This window comes from Pyrgilauda ruficollis, unplaced genomic scaffold, assembly GCF_017590135.1.
Source record: "Pyrgilauda ruficollis isolate IOZ18807 unplaced genomic scaffold, ASM1759013v1 scaffold27, whole genome shotgun sequence".
NCBI classification, from domain to species: domain Eukaryota; kingdom Metazoa; phylum Chordata; class Aves; order Passeriformes; family Passeridae; genus Pyrgilauda; species Pyrgilauda ruficollis.
Genome location: NW_024524044.1, coordinates 4322955 through 4345310, shown reverse-complemented (window position 1 = coordinate 4345310; position 22356 = coordinate 4322955). Strand labels below are relative to the sequence as shown.

General features: G+C 37.8%; 1 protein-coding gene across 1 annotated transcript in view; it reads left to right on the top strand.

Moving 5' to 3' along the window:
- Positions 1–21292, top strand: part of ASZ1 (ankyrin repeat, SAM and basic leucine zipper domain containing 1) — a 35909-nt gene extending 14617 nt beyond the window's left edge. The window contains exons 5-13 of the mRNA XM_041471556.1: positions 2275–2386; positions 2628–2762; positions 5099–5211; positions 7971–8046; positions 8413–8469; positions 13351–13463; positions 18710–18815; positions 19222–19335; positions 21146–21292. Of these exons, the coding sequence (XP_041327490.1) occupies positions 2275–2386; positions 2628–2762; positions 5099–5211; positions 7971–8046; positions 8413–8469; positions 13351–13463; positions 18710–18815; positions 19222–19335; positions 21146–21292 (973 nt within the window). The remainder of the gene's footprint in view (positions 1–2274; positions 2387–2627; positions 2763–5098; positions 5212–7970; positions 8047–8412; positions 8470–13350; positions 13464–18709; positions 18816–19221; positions 19336–21145) is intronic.
- The last annotated feature ends 1064 nt before the right edge of the window (positions 21293–22356 follow it).

The following is a 22356-nucleotide window of genomic DNA, read 5'->3' as shown; positions in this document are numbered from 1 at the left end:
TGAAGTTAGTCAAAGGCTACTTACCACCGAAAAGAAAGAAGCATGGGAGTGTCCATGTTGGGCAAAAAAGTTTGCATTTTGTTGCTACAAATTATTAGGTTATCATCAACTTCTGCTCATTCTTTAAAATATACATTTCTGTATATGTCTCTGTATAGACATCTCTATAGAGACCAGTAGAGATAGTGAGATACATGGGTATCAGTTATAAGTTGAAGATGCAGATTATAATCTTTCTCTGTTTTTATAGTAATCTCTATAGGGTAATTAATGTCAGAAGGGATTTCAGGAGGTTTCTAGTTCAACTTTAAAGCTACGTCTGCTGTAAAATTGGGCTAGGTTGCCATCTGGTCTTGAAATCCACTAAAGATGGAGGCTAAAAAACTTCTCTGAGCAACCATTTCCAGTAATTGGCTGTGCTCTGTCGTGAAATGTCTCCTCACATACAGTCAGAACTTCTGCTTTTTTAGTTTTGATTAACTAAGTTCTAGACTGATGCAAGTATTTTTGCTTCATTACCAAGTTGTTTTATGTTGTTGACGGTATGTCTTGAAGGTCTGGTTCCTTTAATTTTGCTTATCTCTATGTGATTGACCTTTTTCCCCTAGCATAAGGTTGTTTCAAATTTGTAATGTTACTGGATTTCATTCAGTACAATTTTAACTGCGTTTGCATAAGACAAAACATTATCCTTGTATGAATGGTTGAAACCAAAGAAAAATGTGCGAAGCCTTAGTTCTAGCCATACTCTCTGGAAGGAGGCAGAAATTTTAAGGCAGTTGCTTTAAGACATGAATTTGGGGGTCCCTCTAGTGGTTGATGAGCTTATTATTAAGAAACCCAGTATTGGGAAGAACAGTCCTCCCATCAGGTATATCCTAGCAAAATATAATAATCTCTAGAAAGTAGATTTTTAACATGGAGCTGTACATTACAAGCAATACATAATATTTTTATTAAAAACTATTGCTTTTTAAAATACAATAGATTTTGGTTAAACAACAGTAATAAAATATTTTACCTTAAATCTTAGTAATTACTTGGTACAACCAGAAACTCTACAATCTTTTTCCTCCAATACTGCATTTTTTTTTCTTTAATTCTGCAGTCTTATTCCACCAAAGAATGTGTCAGGCATCTGGAAAGATACTTTGCAAACAGAAGCTTTCGAGCAATATTTCATAATGGCTTCATCTTGTAAGCATCTCTAGAAGCATAAGATCATGTCTTGGTTTGAGACACTTTGAAGAAGAACATTTTGGAATGAGTCATCTTGTTTAAGTATTCCAACAATCCCTTTCCACCAATAAGAAATTAATAATAGATGAAAGAGAAAAAACAGTGGTTTATTAACAAACAGAATGCCAAAAGGCATGGGGGAAAAAAGTAAATAACTGCTAGACCTCATACCCCACTGCAACAGAGACCCAAAATGGTGGAAACCATCCCTTCATGAAATGAGCCCGGCAGGAGAGTTTCAGGCTTTGTAGGACAGAGTGATAAGATGGTGTGAGAATCCTCCCTGGAAAGCAGGATCCTCACGGAGCTGTTCCAGCAGCAGGCAAAGAGCAACCCCATGGCAAGGCAGCGCTGAGTGGGCACAACAGCTGAAACATCTGGGCAGGAGCCGCTCAGTGCATCCTCTCCCCAGCTCAGTGCAGTCAACAGCTTCTTGGGCTGCAGCGGGTGGCTCTGCTCCACTTCTGCCAGCGTGGTACCCACCTGGTTTTTCATACAGGCAGCTGCAGAGCTCACCCTCAAGGTAGTTCAGATATTGCTCCTACAGCTTCTCTGCGCCAAGGGGAGAAAAAACCAAACAGAATGGCCATTACCTGAGCAAAGATCAAGCAGGCAGCGATAAACCTCCCTGGAGAGCTTTGAAAAATTCCTGCATAAAAGCAACCTACACACACAGACACACACAAAGAGGTCCCCTGCTGCAGGGTCTTAAAGATACAGATATTTTGCTTACACTAATTCTACTAGAGAGAGTTTTGCATTTATGAACATAGTTGTTATTTTTAATATTCTTTCTCTTAAGTATTCAGTTGTGATTTACATCTTGCTCTCAGATAAACCGCACATTTTTTCCAAACTTTGGATTGAAATTGTCTGCATGTAGAGCACATCACTTAGGCAGTGTATTTTAAAAATATTTTTTTAAATTAAAATAGAAGTGCCAACATTAAAAAAATATGCCATTTTTTTAAAAAAACATTTTTTTTCTTTTTGCATTTTGACATACTTGATTTCACCTGGCACCTTTTCTTTCAGGAAACAAATGACTGCACTGATGTATGCAGCTAGAAAAGGCTATTCTCGAGTTGTTGCTTTTCTTGTTGCTCATGGATCACACATAAATGCCCAAGATGAAAATGGGTATACAGTAAGTGATTATTTTGTCTGTTGTATTTAATGATAAAAAATTTTAAAAGTGAGTACCCAACTAGCTTGTTTTGAAGTACAGTTTTCTGAGAAATATTTCTCAGAATTTTCTCCTTTAGCACTACTTTGAGATCCTCTTGCATTAATTGTCTTTGTCTCCATATTGGGCCATGCTTTATTGATTGAAAGTGTTGGGTTTTGCTTCATATGTAAAATTGGTAAAACAAAGTTGTTCTTTGCAGGCATTGATATGGGCGGCACAGCATGGACATAAAAGTGTAATTTTGAAGTTGCTTGAGCTAGGAGCTGACAAAAATCTACAGACCAAGGATGAAAAAACAGCAGCAGACCTAGCAAAAATCAATAAACATTTAGAGGTATTTAATTTCTCTTAGAAATGCAAATTCTGTATTTTGTGTCAAAAGTGTTTTCATTTATCATATAATTTTCTGTAGAAATATTACTTTAATAACAACATAATGGCAGCTAGTTGAATACTAATGCTGTTACATTTATGTTTATGACAGACTATTTTCTGTTATATCACAGCTTTTCACAGTGCTGTAAAGGCTATATTGTAGTGGTTTGGAAACCTTTATTCTTTTTTCATTCAGAATCATTGACTTTAGATATAGAATACATAACAAGGGATTATTCATGTTTGCAGTGTTGATACGAGAAGTAGAAAATATGTTTTAGCCTATATGCCAAAGTATGTGAGAGAAGGCAGATATCAAACTGATTTGTAGTGTATAGCTTCTCGTTGAGTTTGGAAAAGGCTAAAGCCAAAAAAAGAGTAGTTGGTATTGGCCTTTTTCAAAATCCATTCTCTGGAGGAAGGTGTACAGTAATGTAAATTGGCCATCAGATCATGGAAAGAGCAGCTGCTAATTACCAATATAGAGGGCTACTAAAGACATGTATTCTCCTAAAATAAATGTTTACTGCTGTTATCAAATGATACATGGTGGATCAGTCAGACCATATTCCTGTGTATTTTGTTCTGAGTTGCTCTTGCCAGTGATGTGGCTTTTTACATGGGCTCTTCAAAAATGTATAATTTACTCTTACGAATTGTAATTTACAGCTTCTTACCTCTTCTTTTTTTTTTTTTTTTTTTTTTTTTTTTTTTTTTTTTTTGTCCCTGCCAGACTCAAGGGCTAGGCAGGAGCAAAAATGATAACTATGCACAGAGCTGTCAGTGGAAGCTAGCAAGATCCGTGTCTAAGGCTCAGTGATCTGCTAGCTCAGGTTACTAAGAATGGTTACAAATGCTTTCTGCCTTTGATAAACACCTTGTTCAGCAGGTTGCAGCCATATAATCTTATAATGTGACTTTCTCTGGCATGGAGGGAATACAGACTTGTCACACTTGAGAGATGGCTCTTGCCTCTTGACCTGAAGCGCTAACTTTCACACAATTGGTGCAGAGTCTTGCAGATGGTACTGAGATATTTAATGGTCATGAGCTTCTTCCAGCTTCAGGGTTTGCTTTCAGGCTGTTGACAACCCAAGGGGCTGTCACACAAACGATGTCTGCAGAAACTGTTTCTGGGAGGGAAAATATTTTTCTTTCGTATTATTCTGGATTTGACTGGGAGTTATTTTTCTTCCAAACAGCCTGTATGGTGCTGTGTTTTATGATTGTGACCAAAACATTTTTGATAACACACCAGTGTTTTAGCTGTTGCTGAGCTGTGTTTGTGCAGATTCAAGGCCATCTTTATTTCTCACTCTGCTCCCCATCTCTTGCAAGTAGGCTGAGAAGTGAGCAAGAGGTTGGGAGGGGGCACAGCCCTGGGCTGCTCACTGCAGCTTACACAAGGGGTATTCCATGTCCTATATCATGCTCAGCAATGAAATTGGAGAGTGGCTGGGCATTGTCTGCTGGTGGGAGGGGGACCTACTTTTGCATCACTTAGCTTTTGGGTTCATTTTTTTGTTCCCCTTCACATATCAAGTTATATTATCTCAGCCCATGAAAAGTTTTCTCACTTTTACCCATCTCATTCTCCCCCATCCTGCTAGTCTCAGTAGGGACTTATTGTCCAGCCAGGATCAACCCAAATGCGTGTATATGTGTATGAAACTGGCCAGTCCAGTTTTAAATTCCAGGCAAGTGGTTTCACCATTCTTTTAGCTTTATTAAGGGTCTACTTCTTTTGCTGAATTTTCTTGTAACTATCTCAAAACCCACACAGAGGCAGTACAATGTCTGTAATCCATCACCACTGCGTAGTGATGCCTACCAGAAGGCTTCTTCTTTAATCAGTTAAAAGAACCCCTGTCTGTCAGATACAGTTAACTTAGATTGTCAGCTGTAAATCAGTTAATCTTATGTTTATATATGCACTGGAAGTGGAGACATTAAAAGAGTCATATGCCTTTTGTTCTTTAGAGAACTTACTGCATTGTGTATGTAGAATTCTTGTCTGCAAGCAGCAAAAACGACTGTGTTGGTGTTTGACTTTTTCTGTAATGGCAGATAGTTTTTTTTAGATTTTGTGATAGATATAGATATGTTCATTGTTGTGCTGGAACACTCTTGGTAAACTCTTAGTTTAGTCTTAACTTCTCATTATAGATGTATGCTTTAGAGAAGTGGCAGATGTTCCATGTTCCCTGTAAGTAGTAATTGATTGTAATCTTATTCCCATGTATTTTTTATATATTTTGAGTTTTAATAATAATTAATTAATTTTGACTGTTCCAGATATTTAGTTTGCTCTCGTTGGCTGCAAATCACTTGCAAGGGAGATACCATAAAACAGTTGAGCAAGAGGCTATCTGCAAATTTCTGACAGCTGTCTCTGACCACAGTGTTGGGTAAATACAGTTGTAGTGTAATTTTAGCTTAGAAACATTCCTAAAAGATTGTATTTGTTCATATCAATGATTAAATTGTTCGTTACATAATGTGTCTTGTTTGGAGTGTTGCCAAGAGTCCACAGTAAGTATATTAATGCACTATCAATTTTTCAAGATTGCAAAGTTCCTTGGCAATGTAAACAAAAAGCATGCTCTAGATTTTTCTTTCCTCTCATTTAGTGTAAAGTGTAGGAGAGCCAGGGTCCAGTGTCACTTCAGTGCATTTTAGCACTGTTAAATTTGTATGCTCCCCTGTTGCACACTTCTTGTTCTGTGCTTATCTTCATTTGATGTTAAATTTTTGATGCTTTCACTGAATGCCTGTGTTCAGCTTCATTGCCATCAAGAGCTATGCTCTTTTCTTTTTTCTTGAATCAATTGGAGAGTCAAAATTAAGTGTGAGCACTAGTTAAGCTCTGGAAGTTTTGGCAGAGTGTGCCTCTGACCCTGAAGCTTAAAGGTACCCTATGCCTGAAATCAGCACCTGCTTCAGCAACTTCAGAGATTTCTGATATGATTTTGTACAAGAACTTGGCTAAGAAGTCCTCAGCATACCATCTGCTTGCATTCTTCAGCTTGAGCTGTGTGGTCTTAAAAAGACAGCTGGTAGTGTCCATAGGCTGTTTTCTGATTGGTCAGATTGCCCCTGCTCAGCCAGTCCTGCTGAATTTGGAATGCTCTAGTTTTGTAGCATTAGGCTGATGGGCTGATGGCAGTTCACAGGGTAGCAGTTCACAGTGAGGTAGTCTCAGACAGAGTACTTCAGACAAAGCCTCACCAGATTCTGTGTTTAGAATCCTGGAATCATTTAGGTTGGAAAACACCTCCATAGAGGCCTACCCTTGACTGAACACTACCATGTCAACTAAACCTTAATACTAAGCACCATGTCATTTCTTGAACTCTTCTGGGGATGGTGACTCAACCACCTTCCCGGGCAGCCCGTTCCAATGCTTGACCGCCCTTTCAGTGAAGAAATTCTTTCTGATATCCTGCCTGAACCTTCCTTGTGTCAGCTCTCATTTTGTTGCTAATTGCTTGGGAGAACAGGCCAAACCCCCACCTGGCTACAGCCTCCTTTCAGGTAGTTGTAGAGTGATAAGGTCTCCCCTGAGTCTCCTTTTCCCCATGCTAAAGAGCCCCAGCTCCCTCAGCCAGTTCTCATACAACTCACTCTCTAGACCCTTCACCACCTCCATTGCTCTCCTCTGGACATGCTTCAGCCCCTCAATTTCTTTCTTGTAGTGAGGGGCCCAGAACTGGACACAGAACTTGAGGTGTGGCCTCACCAGTGCTGGGTGCAGGGGGACAATCTCTTCCCTAGTCATGCTGGCCACACTATTTCTGATCCAAGCGAGGATGTTATTGGCCTTCTTGGACACCTGGACACACTCTGGCTTGTGTTCAGCTGTCAGTGAGCACCCCAAGGTCCTTTTCTGCTGGGCTGCCTGTCCAGATCCCTCTGCAGTGCCTTGTAATCCTCCAGCAGATCAACATTCTCACCCTGCTTGGTGTCATGTGTGAACTTACTCAGGGTACCCTCAATCCCTCATCCTGATCATTAAACAGGACTGGCCCCACCACGGAGCCCTGGGGAATACTGCCAGTGACTGGCCACCAATGGATGTAACTCCATTTGCCACTCTCTGGGCCTGGGCATGCAGCCAGTTTTTAACCCAGTGGGCTGCCAGCTTCTCCAGGAGAATGCTCTTGAAGACAGTATTGGAAGCTTTACTGAAGTCCAGGTAGATAACATCCACAACCTTTCCCTCATCTGCTAGGTGGGTCACCTTGTCTAAAAAGGAAGTAATGTTGGTCTTTATCTCTCCTAAACTCATGCTGGCTGAGCCTGCTTCCCTGGCTGCCCTGTATGTGCCATGTGATGGCACTCAAGATGCTCCTTCAGTGTTTGAGGGGAAGAGGCAGACCTTCATTTCAGGGCCTACAAGACAGAGCAAAGTATGTCATAACTCAGGATTTTGGCAAAAGATTTGTTGTAACAAATGCAGTAGTCCTTTCAGGATTTTGTAGGATTTGCTCTTCTGTTTAATTCTTTACATTACAATTTATCTGATTGTTGAAAGCTGTTTAGTTATTTTTCCTCTTTACTTTTATATCCCTTGGAAGAGTGGGGAATCAAAATTGATATTTTATATTTGCTTATAAATGTTAAACTCTGAACTTACAGTTCAGTGTTAACTACTTCCTCAGTCTACCTTCTGAACAATAGTCTTCTGACAAGTTTCTTGATGGAGTAATTTCCAATATTTTTAATTACAGACAGTCCTATTTTCTTGAGAACCTTCTTTGGCTTAACTGGAATGGGAAGGGTACCAGTTGTGGACTGAATCCAGTTAATATGAATGTTATGTACATAGTTTTCTTCCTTAACCTCACACATTTTTCAGGCTTTTGTGACCCAACTTTAGGGTTCATTTGGAATGTTTTGTGACTTAAAATTACCTTTATGTATGAAAGTCATCCCCTTTGGGCTCAATTCAACTTACGAGACAGAAAAGACATCTAAAAATTTTTGATAGATTAAGTTGTTTGCTTGTAAGGTACTTCTGTCATCAGCAGGTGTGTGCAACTTCAGGTTCCTCCCAAGTGCTGTCTGGGGAGCTTTTCTGTAACATTTTGTTATGGATGTTTTGGGGTTTTTTTCTTTTTATAATTTCCACTGTTTCTAACTTCAATCTCATTAATTGTCTTTACAGTTCCTATTCAACTTTTCATGACATGGAAGTGTTTTTACATGGTCTTGGTCTAGAACACATTAGAGAATTACTTCAGGTAATTTTGTGGTCTATTTACTACCTGTGAAGTAATCCATGAAAGCAAAATGCACCTACTGCATTTAAAAAAAAAAAAAAATTATATTACCATTAATATATTAAATCAATTCCTTAAACCATTTTTTTTTTTTTTTATAAAATGGGAAGTTAAACTGCAGTGGACTAAATTTGTTTTCTTGATTACATGCATTAGTCACAACATTTGATGTTTCTAAACTAGACAGATCTTTCATTGCTTCAATAATGATGTTTTGTAGCTGGTTTTGTTCCTAAAAACTGAAGTAAAACAAGGAAGAAAATCAAGTTTTAAACTGTTCTATTCTGAAATTATTTTTGATGGCAGAAACCCCTTTGTTTTATACAGGAACAAGATATAGCTTTGAGACAACTTCTGACCATGCAAAAAGATGACTTAATACAGGTCAGTTTACTGCTTTAGAATATAATTTAATTTTGTCCTCTTTGTTAAAATGTTTTTAATGTCTTATCTTCTCATTATAAATGTCTAACCTTGCAAGAGCTCTTTCAACATCTTCTGCAACTTCTTGAATTTTAATGTGACTATAGACAGGCTTTTTCTGAAGTATGTAATCTCACAGATCAATGAGTGATCAGGGATAAGCAGGAAATAGTTCTAGTTTAAGTGTTAGTTGTTATCATTTTTAGTTTTTAATTGTGATTTCTCTGAAGGGAAGTCAGTGCTAGAATAAGCAGTATATAATACTAAGCAACTACTTTAGATGTGGTCCTCCTTTGTGAGGAGGTAATTTTTGGTGGAGAAAGAAGAGCTCTCTTACATTAGGATTGCTTAAATTGTAGAATCTTGTATCCCAAACAGGTTTGTAAAACCTTAGCTGTCCCCAAAAAAGGGAGAAAAGAGAAGATTTTGTTTCTTAGAGTTTACTGCAGCTGGGAAGGTTGTATTTTGCTGTTTGCAAAGGTTGGTCTTTTGACTAAATGATGCATTATTACAAGTCTTCAGTTCTCAGCTGAGATGTGCTGGTTGCTTTTCTTTATTTTTGCTGGAGTTTTTCCTGTGGGAAGTGAAAGGACTAACTGTGCTTACTGGAAGATACTATAATAAAATCCAATTATAGGAGCCTCATTGGAACAACGTAAGTACTTCAGGCTGCAGGATTCTTCTGAGCACTCTGTACTGGGGAACTTTGCAATCTCTGGTCTGGTATTCCAAAAACACTTCATAAAAACAGCCTCTTCAAGACTGCTCCCTGTACTGGAGCAAGCCATGTCTTAGTGTCAGCTTTTTTTCTCCTAACCCTGGTGCAAAGAAGGTGTGTGTTCTGGCAGCTGGATCCAACATTGTATTCCTTTAGAGTGGATGTCAACAAGGATTGTTTTTCTTGATGTTTTGTCTTGTAACTGAGTAGCTAATTTTTCTGACAGAACTCACAAGTAATTCTGTATTCTCAGGAGATGTTCGTATAGGGAGCTTTGTCAATGAAGAGACTTCTAAGAGTTCATTTAGGGCAAAATATTGTAAGACATGTCAGTGTGTTTTGGTATTACTGCTTTTCTGAAGCCTCAGGATCACTGGACAGCATCCTGGTGTCCTGGGATTTCTAGAACTCTGAAACCCCTGTTGATAGTATTTTCGTCCTTTAAGGAGATTCTTGTGGATTTCCTCTCATTACTGTGTGAGCTGCTGTGTTGGGAATGATTGCATTAAATTGTAAATCTGTCTGAGTATATGATCATAGTGATCACTTGCTTTGGTACTGTAGTTATTGCTTGTTTTTTCCAGGGAACATTGGGGGAAGAGGAGAGAATTGTGGACTTCAGTGAACAGCTAAACTTTATGGTTCCCTCTCCAAAGAGGTGTAATTTCACTCAAAATTAGAGCTTCTGTTTCAGTGTTCTAAATTGTTCGAGGCTCGCTATTATGAAAGCAGAAAAGCTTTTAACAAACTGAAATAACTACAGGGATCAGCTGCTTCTACACAGGGAGATAGAATCTGTAAGAATTTAATTGCTTTGTCTGTTAACTTTGCAACAGCAGGAAACAGTTCCTGAAAAATAAGTCATGCTTTGTGCATGGACATAAATTAATTAGTGAGTCTTCAGTTGAGAAGTTAAAAAATGGCATAGCACTCCTGGCTTATTAGCTCTCCATAAGTTATCCAAAATTCTTTATGCAGTCTTGTTTTAGAGCTCTGCTAACGGTTTCTCCCGACGCTGCTGATAGAACAAATCTAATCTGTTTCCTTGTCACTGCAGAGTTGAAAGTTTTTGCTGTGGTGGCAGACTTTCAGCTAACAGCCAGCTGTTTTAAAGAGCCTGGATCTTATTACTACAAAGATTAATGATGACCTTTGATGGATGCCTCTGAACCAAGCTGCTTTGTATCCAGAGAACTGGGGAGAAATCCTGTCATTAACATGATAAGCTTTCCTTCATCAAACAATATAGGAAGATATTTTCTCTGTAAATACCTTTATCTGTATTCTACAACAGAGCCTAAACAATGAGCCTTTCAAGCTGAAATCCTTGCATTCCTTTAGCTTATAAACTGTTCCATTCTGGAAAAAATGTGTTCAGTGTACTGAGACATGTCTTTTCAACATTTGGAGGTTTTTGTCTGCACTACTTATGACACATTTTTTATTTTGTATTAGGCATTTTTCTGATAAGATAGCAACAGAAGTAATTTCGCTTCTGGATGCATTTAGGACTAAAACGGTTTCTTTCTTACTTTTCATTTAATTTAGAATAAGAGAAATTGGCATCTTGTTTTGGATTTGAGACTGTGTAATGAAAAGTTGACACATCAAAATTCAAAATATAATCCAGAACTTTAACTATATAATTGAATAATTATCTGGTCTATGTGCTTCTATATCACAGTTCCAGGACTCATTGCTCTGCTCCCACTCCCTGAAAAGTGTTTAATATTTGACAGAAATGTGTCAGATCATTAAAATTAGTGGTTACTTGGGCAAAGTGGCATTGATGTAAGAGTTTGTGCATAGCTTCACTGGTTTTATCTGTGCAGTGTATCATCTTTCATGTGTTGAGGCTATCTTATTCATCTCTTTTCACATTCATGCTGGAGTGAACTTGGGGCTTGGATTTTGAAGGGCTGCCTTGTATGTATTTAAGCAAAGAAAAAAAATAGATGTTCCTAGAGTTGATCTGGCTAAAATTGAGAGTGCATATAGTCTGTTTTACAGATATGAGCAAATCATTGTACAGCACTTGCACATTCTTAAACATGGCCACTTCACAATAATGCTTGCATAATTTGGATTGCAGAACACAAGTGAACCAACACCAACCTAAAAATCCACTTATCCATCAAGTAGACCTTTTTGCACTGTGGTTGTTCCATGCATTCATTATTGCATGAACAGTCAGGTTCTGGGACACTTCACGTTCTTGCAGAGATGATCTAGAAATTGGAAAGTAGTTTGGATTGATCTATCAACCTTCCGTCTCGAAGTTCTGTACCCTTTACCACTAAATGCAGAATCAGTTTGGTGATAGAAGGCTTTATCTATAGTGACATTTATCACATTTTTACTTCCTGACAAATATATTTTAAGATGTGGTGCTCAGTGACCCATTTGCAGAAGAACAAAATGATGTTTTATTTCTAGGGGAACAGAGTACATCTCCCTGATATGCTAGTCAGAAAGCTGCATCCTGATTTCCTGGTTTCAGGAATGAGAAGGTGGAGTCAAAAGCAAAGGCTGTCTTCAGAATTGTTCCTACTTTTTAAGCAAGATAGTTTTAACTCCTCAAGAATAACTGGTGTTCTAGAAATCTGCTTACTTATTCATGATAAAATGACTGCTGTAATGCTTTGTAAGCCTTAAGAAAATATTAGTTCATACCAGAGAGGGCTCCACAAGGCAAACCTGAGAACTAGTGAATTGAGCAAACTTACAGCTCAACACAAGTGGAGCAGATTATTCATATGAAACTCAGATCTTTCTGTCTTAAGGCTGCTAGTGATATTTGCTAAAAAGACTTCAGGACAATTCATTCAGGAACTCATGGAAGCCTATTAAAAAGTTCAAAAGTTCTTGACACCTGTAGTTAAATTCCCAGTTAATAGTGTTGGGGTTTTTCATTACTAAAGAGCTTGTCTATAAACTTAATATGGTTTTGATATGCTTAAAGGTATACTTGTGAGCCCATAGTTATTTTTTAGCTCTCATTGGTGGAGAACCTGGAGGACCATTTTATGCAATCACAAAGAACAGTGGGTGTCATAACATTGGGTGTCCGAAAAAAACCTTTCCCTAGGCACAGTCTCTTCCCTAGAATATAGATCTGATGTGCATTATCAGCTGTTCATTTGAAATTTTTTCTGACAGAAATCTGGGAGACTGCAAACACTAACATCTTCCAGATTTCTGAGGGTGCAGGAGGTAACTTCAAGTCCTCAGAATATCAGTGAGTGTCCCATATAGTCTAGGTTTGGAGACTGTGAGATCCTTGCAGTCTCAAATGCAGGAGTGGTCTACTCCTGTTGAGTCAGGTACTCAGCTGGTGCCTTAGGAGCAAAGTCAAGAGGTTTTTCACTTGTGTGGATGAGCATGTTAGGGCTGCTAACACCAGAAGTCCTGCGTTGCACAGCAGCCTGTCACATGAGCAAGGGAAATACTGAATGTGCCACAGAAGCTTTTCTTTTTTAACAAATTAACTATTCTTTTTCATTGTGTTCTGCAAGAAAACTCTCAGCCTAGGATTTAAATATGACTTAAAATTTAATTTGAGATACTTGATGGATAGCACAGCTGCCAGTGTTTTCTGCTCCAGGCATCACTTGGAGAATCTGTTACATAGTATGTATCTTTTTGTTTTCCTTCAGTTAAAGAATATGTCTTCCTCTCAAATTCTCCCTTTGATTTGATAATTTCCACTCTTTCTTTCTGAGTTAATGCTGTATCACCATCATGATGATTTGTATCACCATCATGACCATCATGTCAGAGATGACTCGCATCATTCTGAAATGAAAAGCCTAACATCCTAACAAGACAGGAGTGCTTAGGCGAACTGCTATTATTTTTTTTTAATAAACCCTAAACAGATTTTCTCAGTATCCTCTGCAGTTTCAGTTTGGCAGTTCCTCATCTCTTCTCATATCGTTCTGCATCATTGAATATTTTCTGTGGTTTTATTTTTTCCTTTGTCACTTACGCACATTGTAGCTGGTTGCAATAACTTAAAAAGAATTTTTTTTTAAATCTTAATATTTAGAAGCTAGTGAAATGTGTTACTGTACTGTTATGTCTAGTAAAAGTAAATCATATTTGGAATTACTCTTTAAATTTAGATTGGCATTACAAATCCTGGAGATCAACAGAAACTCCTAGATGCTATTAATGATCTGCAAGTGGAAGAAAAAAAATTTGAAGATGTCTCTGAAATTATGAAGCTGGAATTGAGGTATAAACAGTATATCTAAGAAAATAGAAGTGAAATGTTAACAATTTAAGGTGACTGTGTTATTTTCTGTGGCTCAAAGGTAAAATTGTCTCACTTTCCCCTTAATGCATAGCATTCATGAGAATATGCAAGTTAGTAGGTTATGAGAGCTGGTGGTGGGTGTGTTTTGCACAAACAAAGTTGGAAGCTTAGACAAGGTAGGCTCTGTTAGTCTTCCAGTCAAATGTGTCTGATTTTAAGATGCAATAAAAAAAATGTGGGAGGGAGAGATCCATATAACTTCTGCAGAGGCCCTTAATTTTCAACTTGTAAAGTAATATCTTGTACATGTGTATCTTAAATCATAAATGCTACTTCTGTTTAGATTCCAGATTTTTTCATTGTTTTTCTCTTCCACTGGAAGCTTAACTGGCTTCTAAAATACCTCTTTTTTTTATTCTTACCAATTAAGCAAGTTTAGAAGCTATTTTCATTATCATAGATTATATATGGATCAGTAGGTTTATAAGGAAAAATTTTTAAGAAAGTGTTACTCTTTCAGACTCCCATTCCAACTTACTATTTTTTCCCATTATAGTATTAAGGCATCAGCTCTGTAACACCTCTCATACTTTTAGTATAGTATTGTGCAGTACCATAGAAGCCAGGCCTGAGCTGAGAGGTGTGTTCCTTAGCACCTGTATTAAACTTCATAAGTTCCCTAAGCACTGCTAGAGCATTCCACATCCAGCACAAAATGAAAGATGAAGTATATAGTAAGTACAAGGGAGCCTTACAATTTCTAAAATCTCTTATCCTTTATGTGTAAGTAATTTTTTTTTTCTGGAACACACACCTAGACCTCAATTTAAATTCCATGCTCATATCTTTCCTCTTCATAGTTCTCCAACTTAGAGAAATATAGCTACTAGAAATGGATTATCTAGTAAAGGTTCAGTTCCTTGAAGTGTGTGTATTTCCCTCTTGATTAGTGATCTGATAGCTGTGCTGATATTCTCATAGCTATCCCTTCCCTCTCCAAAATACTGGGGAGAGCTGTCTGTACTACTTGAATGCTGTAAGGCTAGAGTCCCTGTTAGTTATGTTGTTCATCAGCCCAAAGAATATGCTTGGATTCAAATTCAATCTGTACATGTCTCTGTGCTTTGGAGGAAATTGAATTGCACCGGCACTGTGCATTAGCAGTCATGTCATGATGTGATCCTGCCATTGTGTTGTCTTTAGAGTCCCAGTTCCATGAGACTGTCCAGTATGTATTCCACTCCCAACCAATCATTCATACACTCGTTGCTCCCAGTGCTGGTGTTGTGCTGGTATCTTTATCCATTACTGTGTTTATGAAAAAGAGACTTTGTGGCCTGCTTGAGGAATGTTTTTGCATCACAATGCAAAAACTGAGCTGTCAGACTTGGGAGGACATGCAAGGCATTTGAGGAAGCTCTTGAACAGCTGAGGTGGGCTGGAAGAGCAGAGTGTTTGTGTCCTGATAGAGGACTTTGATGTTTCTTCTGGTCTGTGAGGAGATTTCATTCAGAGACCACTCAGAGATAAGGAATTGGCTGAATACTCACACTGGGCAAGAGTTGTGGGCAACGACTCAATGTCCTGATGAGGACTAGTAACAAGTGACACTCCTCAAGGGTTGGTATTGGGACTGGTGCTGTTTAACATCTCTGCTGGAGACATGGAGATTGGGATTGAGTACACCCTCAGTATGTGTGCCAATGCCACAGAGCTGTGTGAAGTGTTGGAGGGAAGGGATACCATCCAGGGCAGACCTTGACAGCCTTGAGTAGCGGCTGCATGAAATGCAGCAAGGCCAAGTGTATGTGTCCTGGGGCAGGGCAATCCCAAGCACAAATACAGGCTGGACAGAGTGGATTGACAGCAGCCCTGAGGAGATGGACTTGGGAGCGTTCATTGACAAGAATTATAGAAACACAGAATATCATGAGTTGGAAGGGACCCACAAGAATCATCAAATTCAAATCCTGGAAGAAGCTCTACATGACACAACAAATGTGCACTTGCACAGAAGGCCTATCATATCCTGGGCTGCATCCAAAGAGGAGTGGCCAGCAGGTTGAGAGGGGATTCTTCCTGTCTACTCTGCTCTCATGATACTCCACCTGGACTACTGCAACCAGCTCCAAGACCCCCAGCATAAGAAGGATGTCAGCCTGGAGGGAGTTCAGGAGAGGGCCACAAGGATGAACAAGAGGGCTGGAGCACCAGTCCTGTGAAGACAGGCTGAGAGACTTGGCAGTGTTCAGCCTGGAGGAGAGAGAACCTAAAAGGAGTCTACCAGAGAGCTGGAGGAAGACTTTTTACAAGGGCACGTAGCGATAGGACAAGGGGGAATGGCTTCAAACTGATGGAGGGCAGGTTTAGATGAGATGTAAGAAAGAAATTCTCTACTGGGAAGGTAGTGAGGTATTAGAATAAGTTGCCCAGAAAAGCTGTGGATGTCCCATCCCTAGAAGTGTTCAAGGCTAGTTTGGATGGGACTTTGAACAAGCTGGTCTAGTGAAAGGTTTCCCTATCCATGGCAGAGGGATTGGAACTAAATAATCTGTAAGGTCCCTTCCAACCCAGATATTCTATGGTTCTGTAATTCTCCATCAGACATTCAACATCTCCATTCTCCATCTCCATCCAACAACTGTGTACTTTCAGAAGAGAATCCTGCACATGTGCTGCAGTACTGAAGAACTAAACTTCCAGCATGTAGGAGGATATAAACCAGTGTGATACAGATACACCATAAATGCTTTAACAGCATCTGAGCCAATGGAGGCTTTGCTGCAGAGCTGAGGTGGTAGAGCAGGGATCTATTGGGTGCCTTTGGAAATGGATGTTGACTCTTCAGTAAGCAAACATTAGCTACAGCTGAAGGGGACTTTTCCCTGTTTAAGCTTTAGGCATTCTTTGTGTTAAAGTATATGCTTTTTTCAGATTGTTCCACAGTAGTGTTTAGTACATACATTCAAGCAGAGCAGCTTAAAAATCTGAATAGAGGTAGTAAGTAGAGAAACATAAAAAAATTATCCATTCACTATGTGTGGCCAAATACAATGAAATACCAACGCGGCATCTGGTGCAGTCTCACACACCAGTGACATATCTTATTCCTAGTGGGTTTAGATCATATGTAGTTCTCAAAACCAGAAAATGATTGATTAATTAAAGATTGAAATACACAAAATATGACAGCACTTCAGTTATGGCAAGTGCTGCATAGTTTTCTAGAAAATTGCCTGACATGTATTCTAGGCATCTGACCTTTAGACTAAAATCTTAGGCTATGTTTACATGCTATTATATAAAGATTTTACTTCCCACTTGTTCAAAGTCATTCTGTGAGAAGGAGAATCAGTCATTAAGTCATAGAAAAACTAACATAGTAGAAAATCTTGAACTGATTGATTATAAACTTACGGAGTGTTCAGCACTGTGTAGCCACTGATGTTTTGACAGCCATTAATTCTTTCTTAAAGTGATAATTTTTTGAAAACATTATTTCCATTTCTAAATATAAGAGCATGTCACTGCAACAAGTATAAAATTCTATGAAAATTGGGAGTTTTTTAAGAACTGTGGTGTAGTGAAGTAGTATAGATAGAATAGATAGATAGAATAAATGTTTTTTCTTTTTCCCCCTCCCTAATTCAAGCCTATGGCATATTTTTGTATTTGCCAAGAATCCTTCCAGAATTCCAAAAGATAATTTCCTTTGTAATGAAACACAAAAGGTGCCAGCTAAAAAGTTATCTAAGTAGAAGAAAGTATTTATGATTATGGCTTGACTATAGTAATGTGGGGGAAGCTTTTAGACTATCTCCAGATGTTGGGTGTTTGTGCTCTTTACCTGAAATACTCAGTTCAGTTACATTGTTCTGAAACAAGCCATAGTTTATTTTATAAAAGCAAACTAATAAGCGTTTGTACTTCTCCATCTTCATGAAAACCATGTCCAGTACTGGTTTTAAACCTCCAGCATACCTATTAATGTTTCTTTATATTTCTGTGTTAAATGTTGAAGTCTTAACAGTTCAGCGCTATTGCAAATCACAGACGTCCTGAGCAGTGGCAGAAGTTTTACTCACTAATGATCCTGTACCCAAAGTTGAAGGAAAGCACTCTGTGACACTCAATGGCCTAAATTCCATCTCCAGTTAGACACACGCAGTGCATTGGTGTGTAGCTTAGTTTAGCTGTTTGACAAATTCTGTGGATACCTTTTTGACCTCAGAAGAAGGAGGCAAGTGGTGTGAGTGTGTTGCATTTAGTTATATGTCTGCATTTACTAGCTGATTGCCTAGGGAATGGAAGAATGTTGGAGTCTCAGTTAGTTTATTCAGATACTATGGCTCTGCAGAACAAGAAGTTCTGCAGGAGGAACTTGCAATTGTCCCATGTTTTGGCCCTGCCTGTTATTGACCCAAATAGCTTAGAGTCAGCAGAAACTTTCCTAATGGAGATACAGACACTTCTCAGGAGTTTCAGGGTTTGAGAGCTCACTCAGTGAAAGCAATTGGATGATCTTCTTCCTTGTCCTCTTTCCCTCTTCCTGGTGAGTGGCAGCAAGTTTCTGGCCAGCACCTTGACTTATGACTAAAATTCTCTGACATTCCACTACAGTTGAGTCAGTGTCATGTGGAAGTTTTAGAAACTTAAAGCTGAAAATAATCTGTTAATTTTTTCTATCCTTCTCTCCACTTTTTGGAGACATGGGTCAAACCAATTTTGAGAGTTGACTTCCTGCTTGTGTTTGAGCACCAAGTAAAATTTTTCTTCAAAATAGATAACATCAGATATTTTAGGTTCAGAGGTATATGTTTCCAGATCCAAGGCCCAAGCCAGTATTACTGAATTCTTATTTTCTTCAACTCTGTTGGAGACTATGTTACCCTAAACCTAGTAATTTCAGTCCTAGCTCCAAAGTGCAAACCAGACTTTTTCCCTCACATCTACCTCTAAAATGTAAGCTGCATGTCAGAAATAGTGTCCTTCAAAAATAAGGCAGGGGAGGGAGACAATGGGACAAACAAGGGGAAAAAAACCCCAACAACTTGCTAAGTTGTTAAATATCTCACACCTACTTACTTTTAAAATGATACTGGGTTTTTTGTATGTTGTGAAACTGCATGTCTAACTCACTAGCCAATGTTGAAAATCCGTATGTGATATTCAGCTTGCAAGAAGTTACAGCATTTGACAAATAACAAAATATTTTATTTTTCTAGTGAAGATGAATTGCTCAAGTTTCTTCAGAAGTTGAATAAAGAGTGTAGTAAGCTGATCATTCCTGTGCAGACCATGAATAACCATTTCCTCAAAAATTCTCACAAGGTATTCAATCTAAGAGAAGACTGATTTAGAGTGCATTATTCCACCTTGTAAAATAAAAACTATGAATATTCATCAACCATCTTGATTATTACATAGTTACAGAAAGCTGTCCAATGCTCTTTCTCTAAAGGACACATCTTAAAAATAATATATTTCAAAGAGTTAGGCCATGCAACTAAAGGAGATAGATTTGTTTCTACTGAAAGGAGAGTTAAGGTGACAAAAGTTTCCAACAAAGGCTGCTAGGGAGTAGTAGCTTATTGTGCATAAATCATACAATTAAAACCTAGCATAAATACAGTTATAGACCTTTTCTGGCACTGTCTTTTGTGATACATGAACTGTAGAATACTAAATTAAAATCTACAATTATGTAATTATGGCAAATAACTGTAATTATTAACAGATGGTACTGCAGTGGGCACCAACTGAATGTTATATTCAAGTCTGCAAAGATGTGATTTGCAGTGTTAAAAAGTTGGGAGAAGAAGTTGACAAACTGAAGGACCTCGTGGTGGAGGTGGGTGTGTGTGAGTGAGGCTGTTAAATAGTGCATACAAGTTTCTGATGCAACCTCAAATGTGATATCTGTCAGGGAAATGTTTCATACCTTGGTCTGCCAAAGGCTGTTTAGCCTTAGCTTGGACATTGCACTGATCTCTTCCCCTTCCACCTTTTCATGGACAGAAAGAGAAATAATCTAATATTCCACAGAAGTGTAGAGAATCTCCAAAAGAAAGTGTAATCTACCTTTTTCTTTCTCCTGCACGAAGTAATTAATTGGAATGTATCCCTGCGCTCTTGGACAACCACGGTGGCATAGAGGCCATGCTGAATACTTACACTCTTACTTTTTAATTAAGGAATCTTTTGTTTGGAATTATTGACTCCAAGGAAGATACTAAGGTTTTATGGATTGAATGGGAGGCATCCCAGATAACTCTGCAGAGTGACAAAAGAAGAGGGTGGGAGAGGTCAAGGCTAGATGTTAGCACCACATCAGTCATTCTCAAGCCAACACAGTGACACTCTCTTGTCAGATGGGGTCGTTTTAAGTAATAGGCTGGTAAAATGAACGGCCGCTGGGGTAGGGTAAATGGAGCATCAGTGTCAGAAAGGAATCTGTTGCTGAACGAAGCCATGTGGAGCTCAGACCTTGAGTATAATGCTACTAATGCAATTTCCTGTAGTTTAAGTAAATTTAATGTAATATTACAGCCTTCTCCCAATAAATCGCTTAACACCAAATATATTAAGAGGCAGCAACTGTGGCAAAGAACTTATTAGCTATTTATTCTTTCTTTTGCATATGCAATCATCAGTTGTGTATATATTTGCCTTCTATATATATGCAGGCCAGTTATAAGGGCTGGGAGGGTTCCAAGTTTGGTGCCACTTGACTTTATCTGTACATAAGCTTTTATAGCTGTCAAGACAAAGCACAGTGTCTTTGTATCCTGTGTAAAACAGCCTTCTAATTACTTCAAGAAAGAAAATCCTTCTTTTTAAAATCCTGTTATGTTTTATGAATTTCACTTATGAATGCTTTAATACAAGACATTTTTGTATTACTTAATTTATGATGGAGCACTTTTGAATGTAGAGGACCCAAGTGTTTATTATGAACCTGTGAATCTAAGTGATACAGTTTAACCTCATACATAAAATGTTTCTATAAATTCCCTTGAGGTTTTCAATACTGTTTGCTGAGCTTAGTCATGACAAGACTTTGCCAGCAGTAAATGTCTTAGTGTATAATTTTTGAAAGTGTGGTAAATGAGACAGCCTTCCAAGCATTGTAAATTAAGGTAGGAAATCAGAACCTAACCCTGCTGTCCTTTATGACAAGGCTCCACTCAGGTTCAACAGGTATTTGAGAAGGCACTTATTAGGTACTTTCTACTCTCCCTTTAATTTTGAGTAAGTCTAATCTGTTACCTATTTAACTTTCTTTTTAAATAAACAGGTTTTTTAGTAATTAAATGGCAGAAGTACTAGTTAAAACTAGTTTGATAGTCAGGGTTCAATTGTTTTGTTATTAGATTTTTGTAGCATCTAATAATAGCAGTGGTTTACTCCTGAGTAATTAAGTTTGTAAACGAACAGTTTGTTTTTCTTATATATGTTACAGAATAATTGAATATCAGATAAGATGAACATTTACACACATTCATTTCAAATTAAGTAGGACAGAGACAGAAAGAAGTAATACCAATCCTAGATGCATGCAGATTCTTATGACTGGGTACTTTATAATCTATTTAAGAAGCTTTCACACTAACTTTTTTTTTTTTTCTGCACTTTTTACATGGATTTAACATCTGTCTCAGTATGAAGAAAAGAATAAACCTAATGAAGTGAAACTTCCAGAAAAAGCAGCCACCTTGGAAAAAAGATTAGTAAAAATGGGAGTGGTAACATTGCTTGGATTTGGTTTTTTCCTATGTGTAATTAAATTAGTAGCAAAGAGAACCTGAATTTAAGTTTAGTGTTGTTTCTCATCATATCTGTAGTAATTGCATCTAGTAGGTACTTTGATCTAAAAATAAAGTTATTAAAAATTAAAACAGTTACTTGAGAGTATTGTAGGTTTTTATTTTGAAATTCATGTTGGTATAGAATGTAGGTCTAAAATCTTGTCAAAGCTTCTTTTCATTTTTTGGCATAAAACTGTGATTATTGCTTACTAATTACTAGTTTGTTTTTTTTATTTTTACCTGTTCAGAGGTGAGTATAAGCAAATTCTGATTATATATCACATGTTTGTATTTAAAATTATGCAGATGTATTTTGGGGGTTGGCAGTCAGATATTTTAAGTATCACTTTCAATTTTATGTTGATAAAGGTCTTTTCTCTTGCAGAGAGATACATGTATTTTTTTCTTTTCACGATCAAGAGAATTGTGGGGATCTTGTTGCATTTTGTCTAAAAAGTGATTTCCCATTGAACTATGATACTTAAATTATGCCTGAAATCTGCTTCATTAGGGATACTCACCTCTATTCAGAGTTTCATCACATCTTTTAAAAGGATTATAGTAGTACTTTGCTGTAAGAATGCAGACAACTTAGAAGGCATAGCAGCTTGATTTTTCTTGGTCTGGTCTTTCACTACAAAATTTTTTAAAATATTTTCTCCACTTAAAAAAGTGTTTGTAATCCCACAGTGAAACATTTGTAACTGGTTTTGATCTGCTTACTAAACCAGGTATGTTGGGAAAAAAGGAAGTTGGTGTAAGTGAGTTTAAACTAGTTACGTTTTTGCAGGTTTCAGTAAACATCTGTAAAAATGCTGAATATTTTGGAAGGAACATTTTTCTTTCAAAATGAAACAAAAAGAGTGTAAAAAAACAAACCTGAATGGTTGTGTGAAACTTGGTCTATGAGTTTTCAGAATGTTGTCTAGAGTCTTAACCTTTGGTATTCCCTCTAGAGACTAGTAAGGAGAAGATAAAGACTAGAAGATAAAAACTTGGGTGTTATTCCAATCATTGTTACTGCTGTTTTCTGCTTTTCTTAGAGAATTGCATTGGGTGTTAGT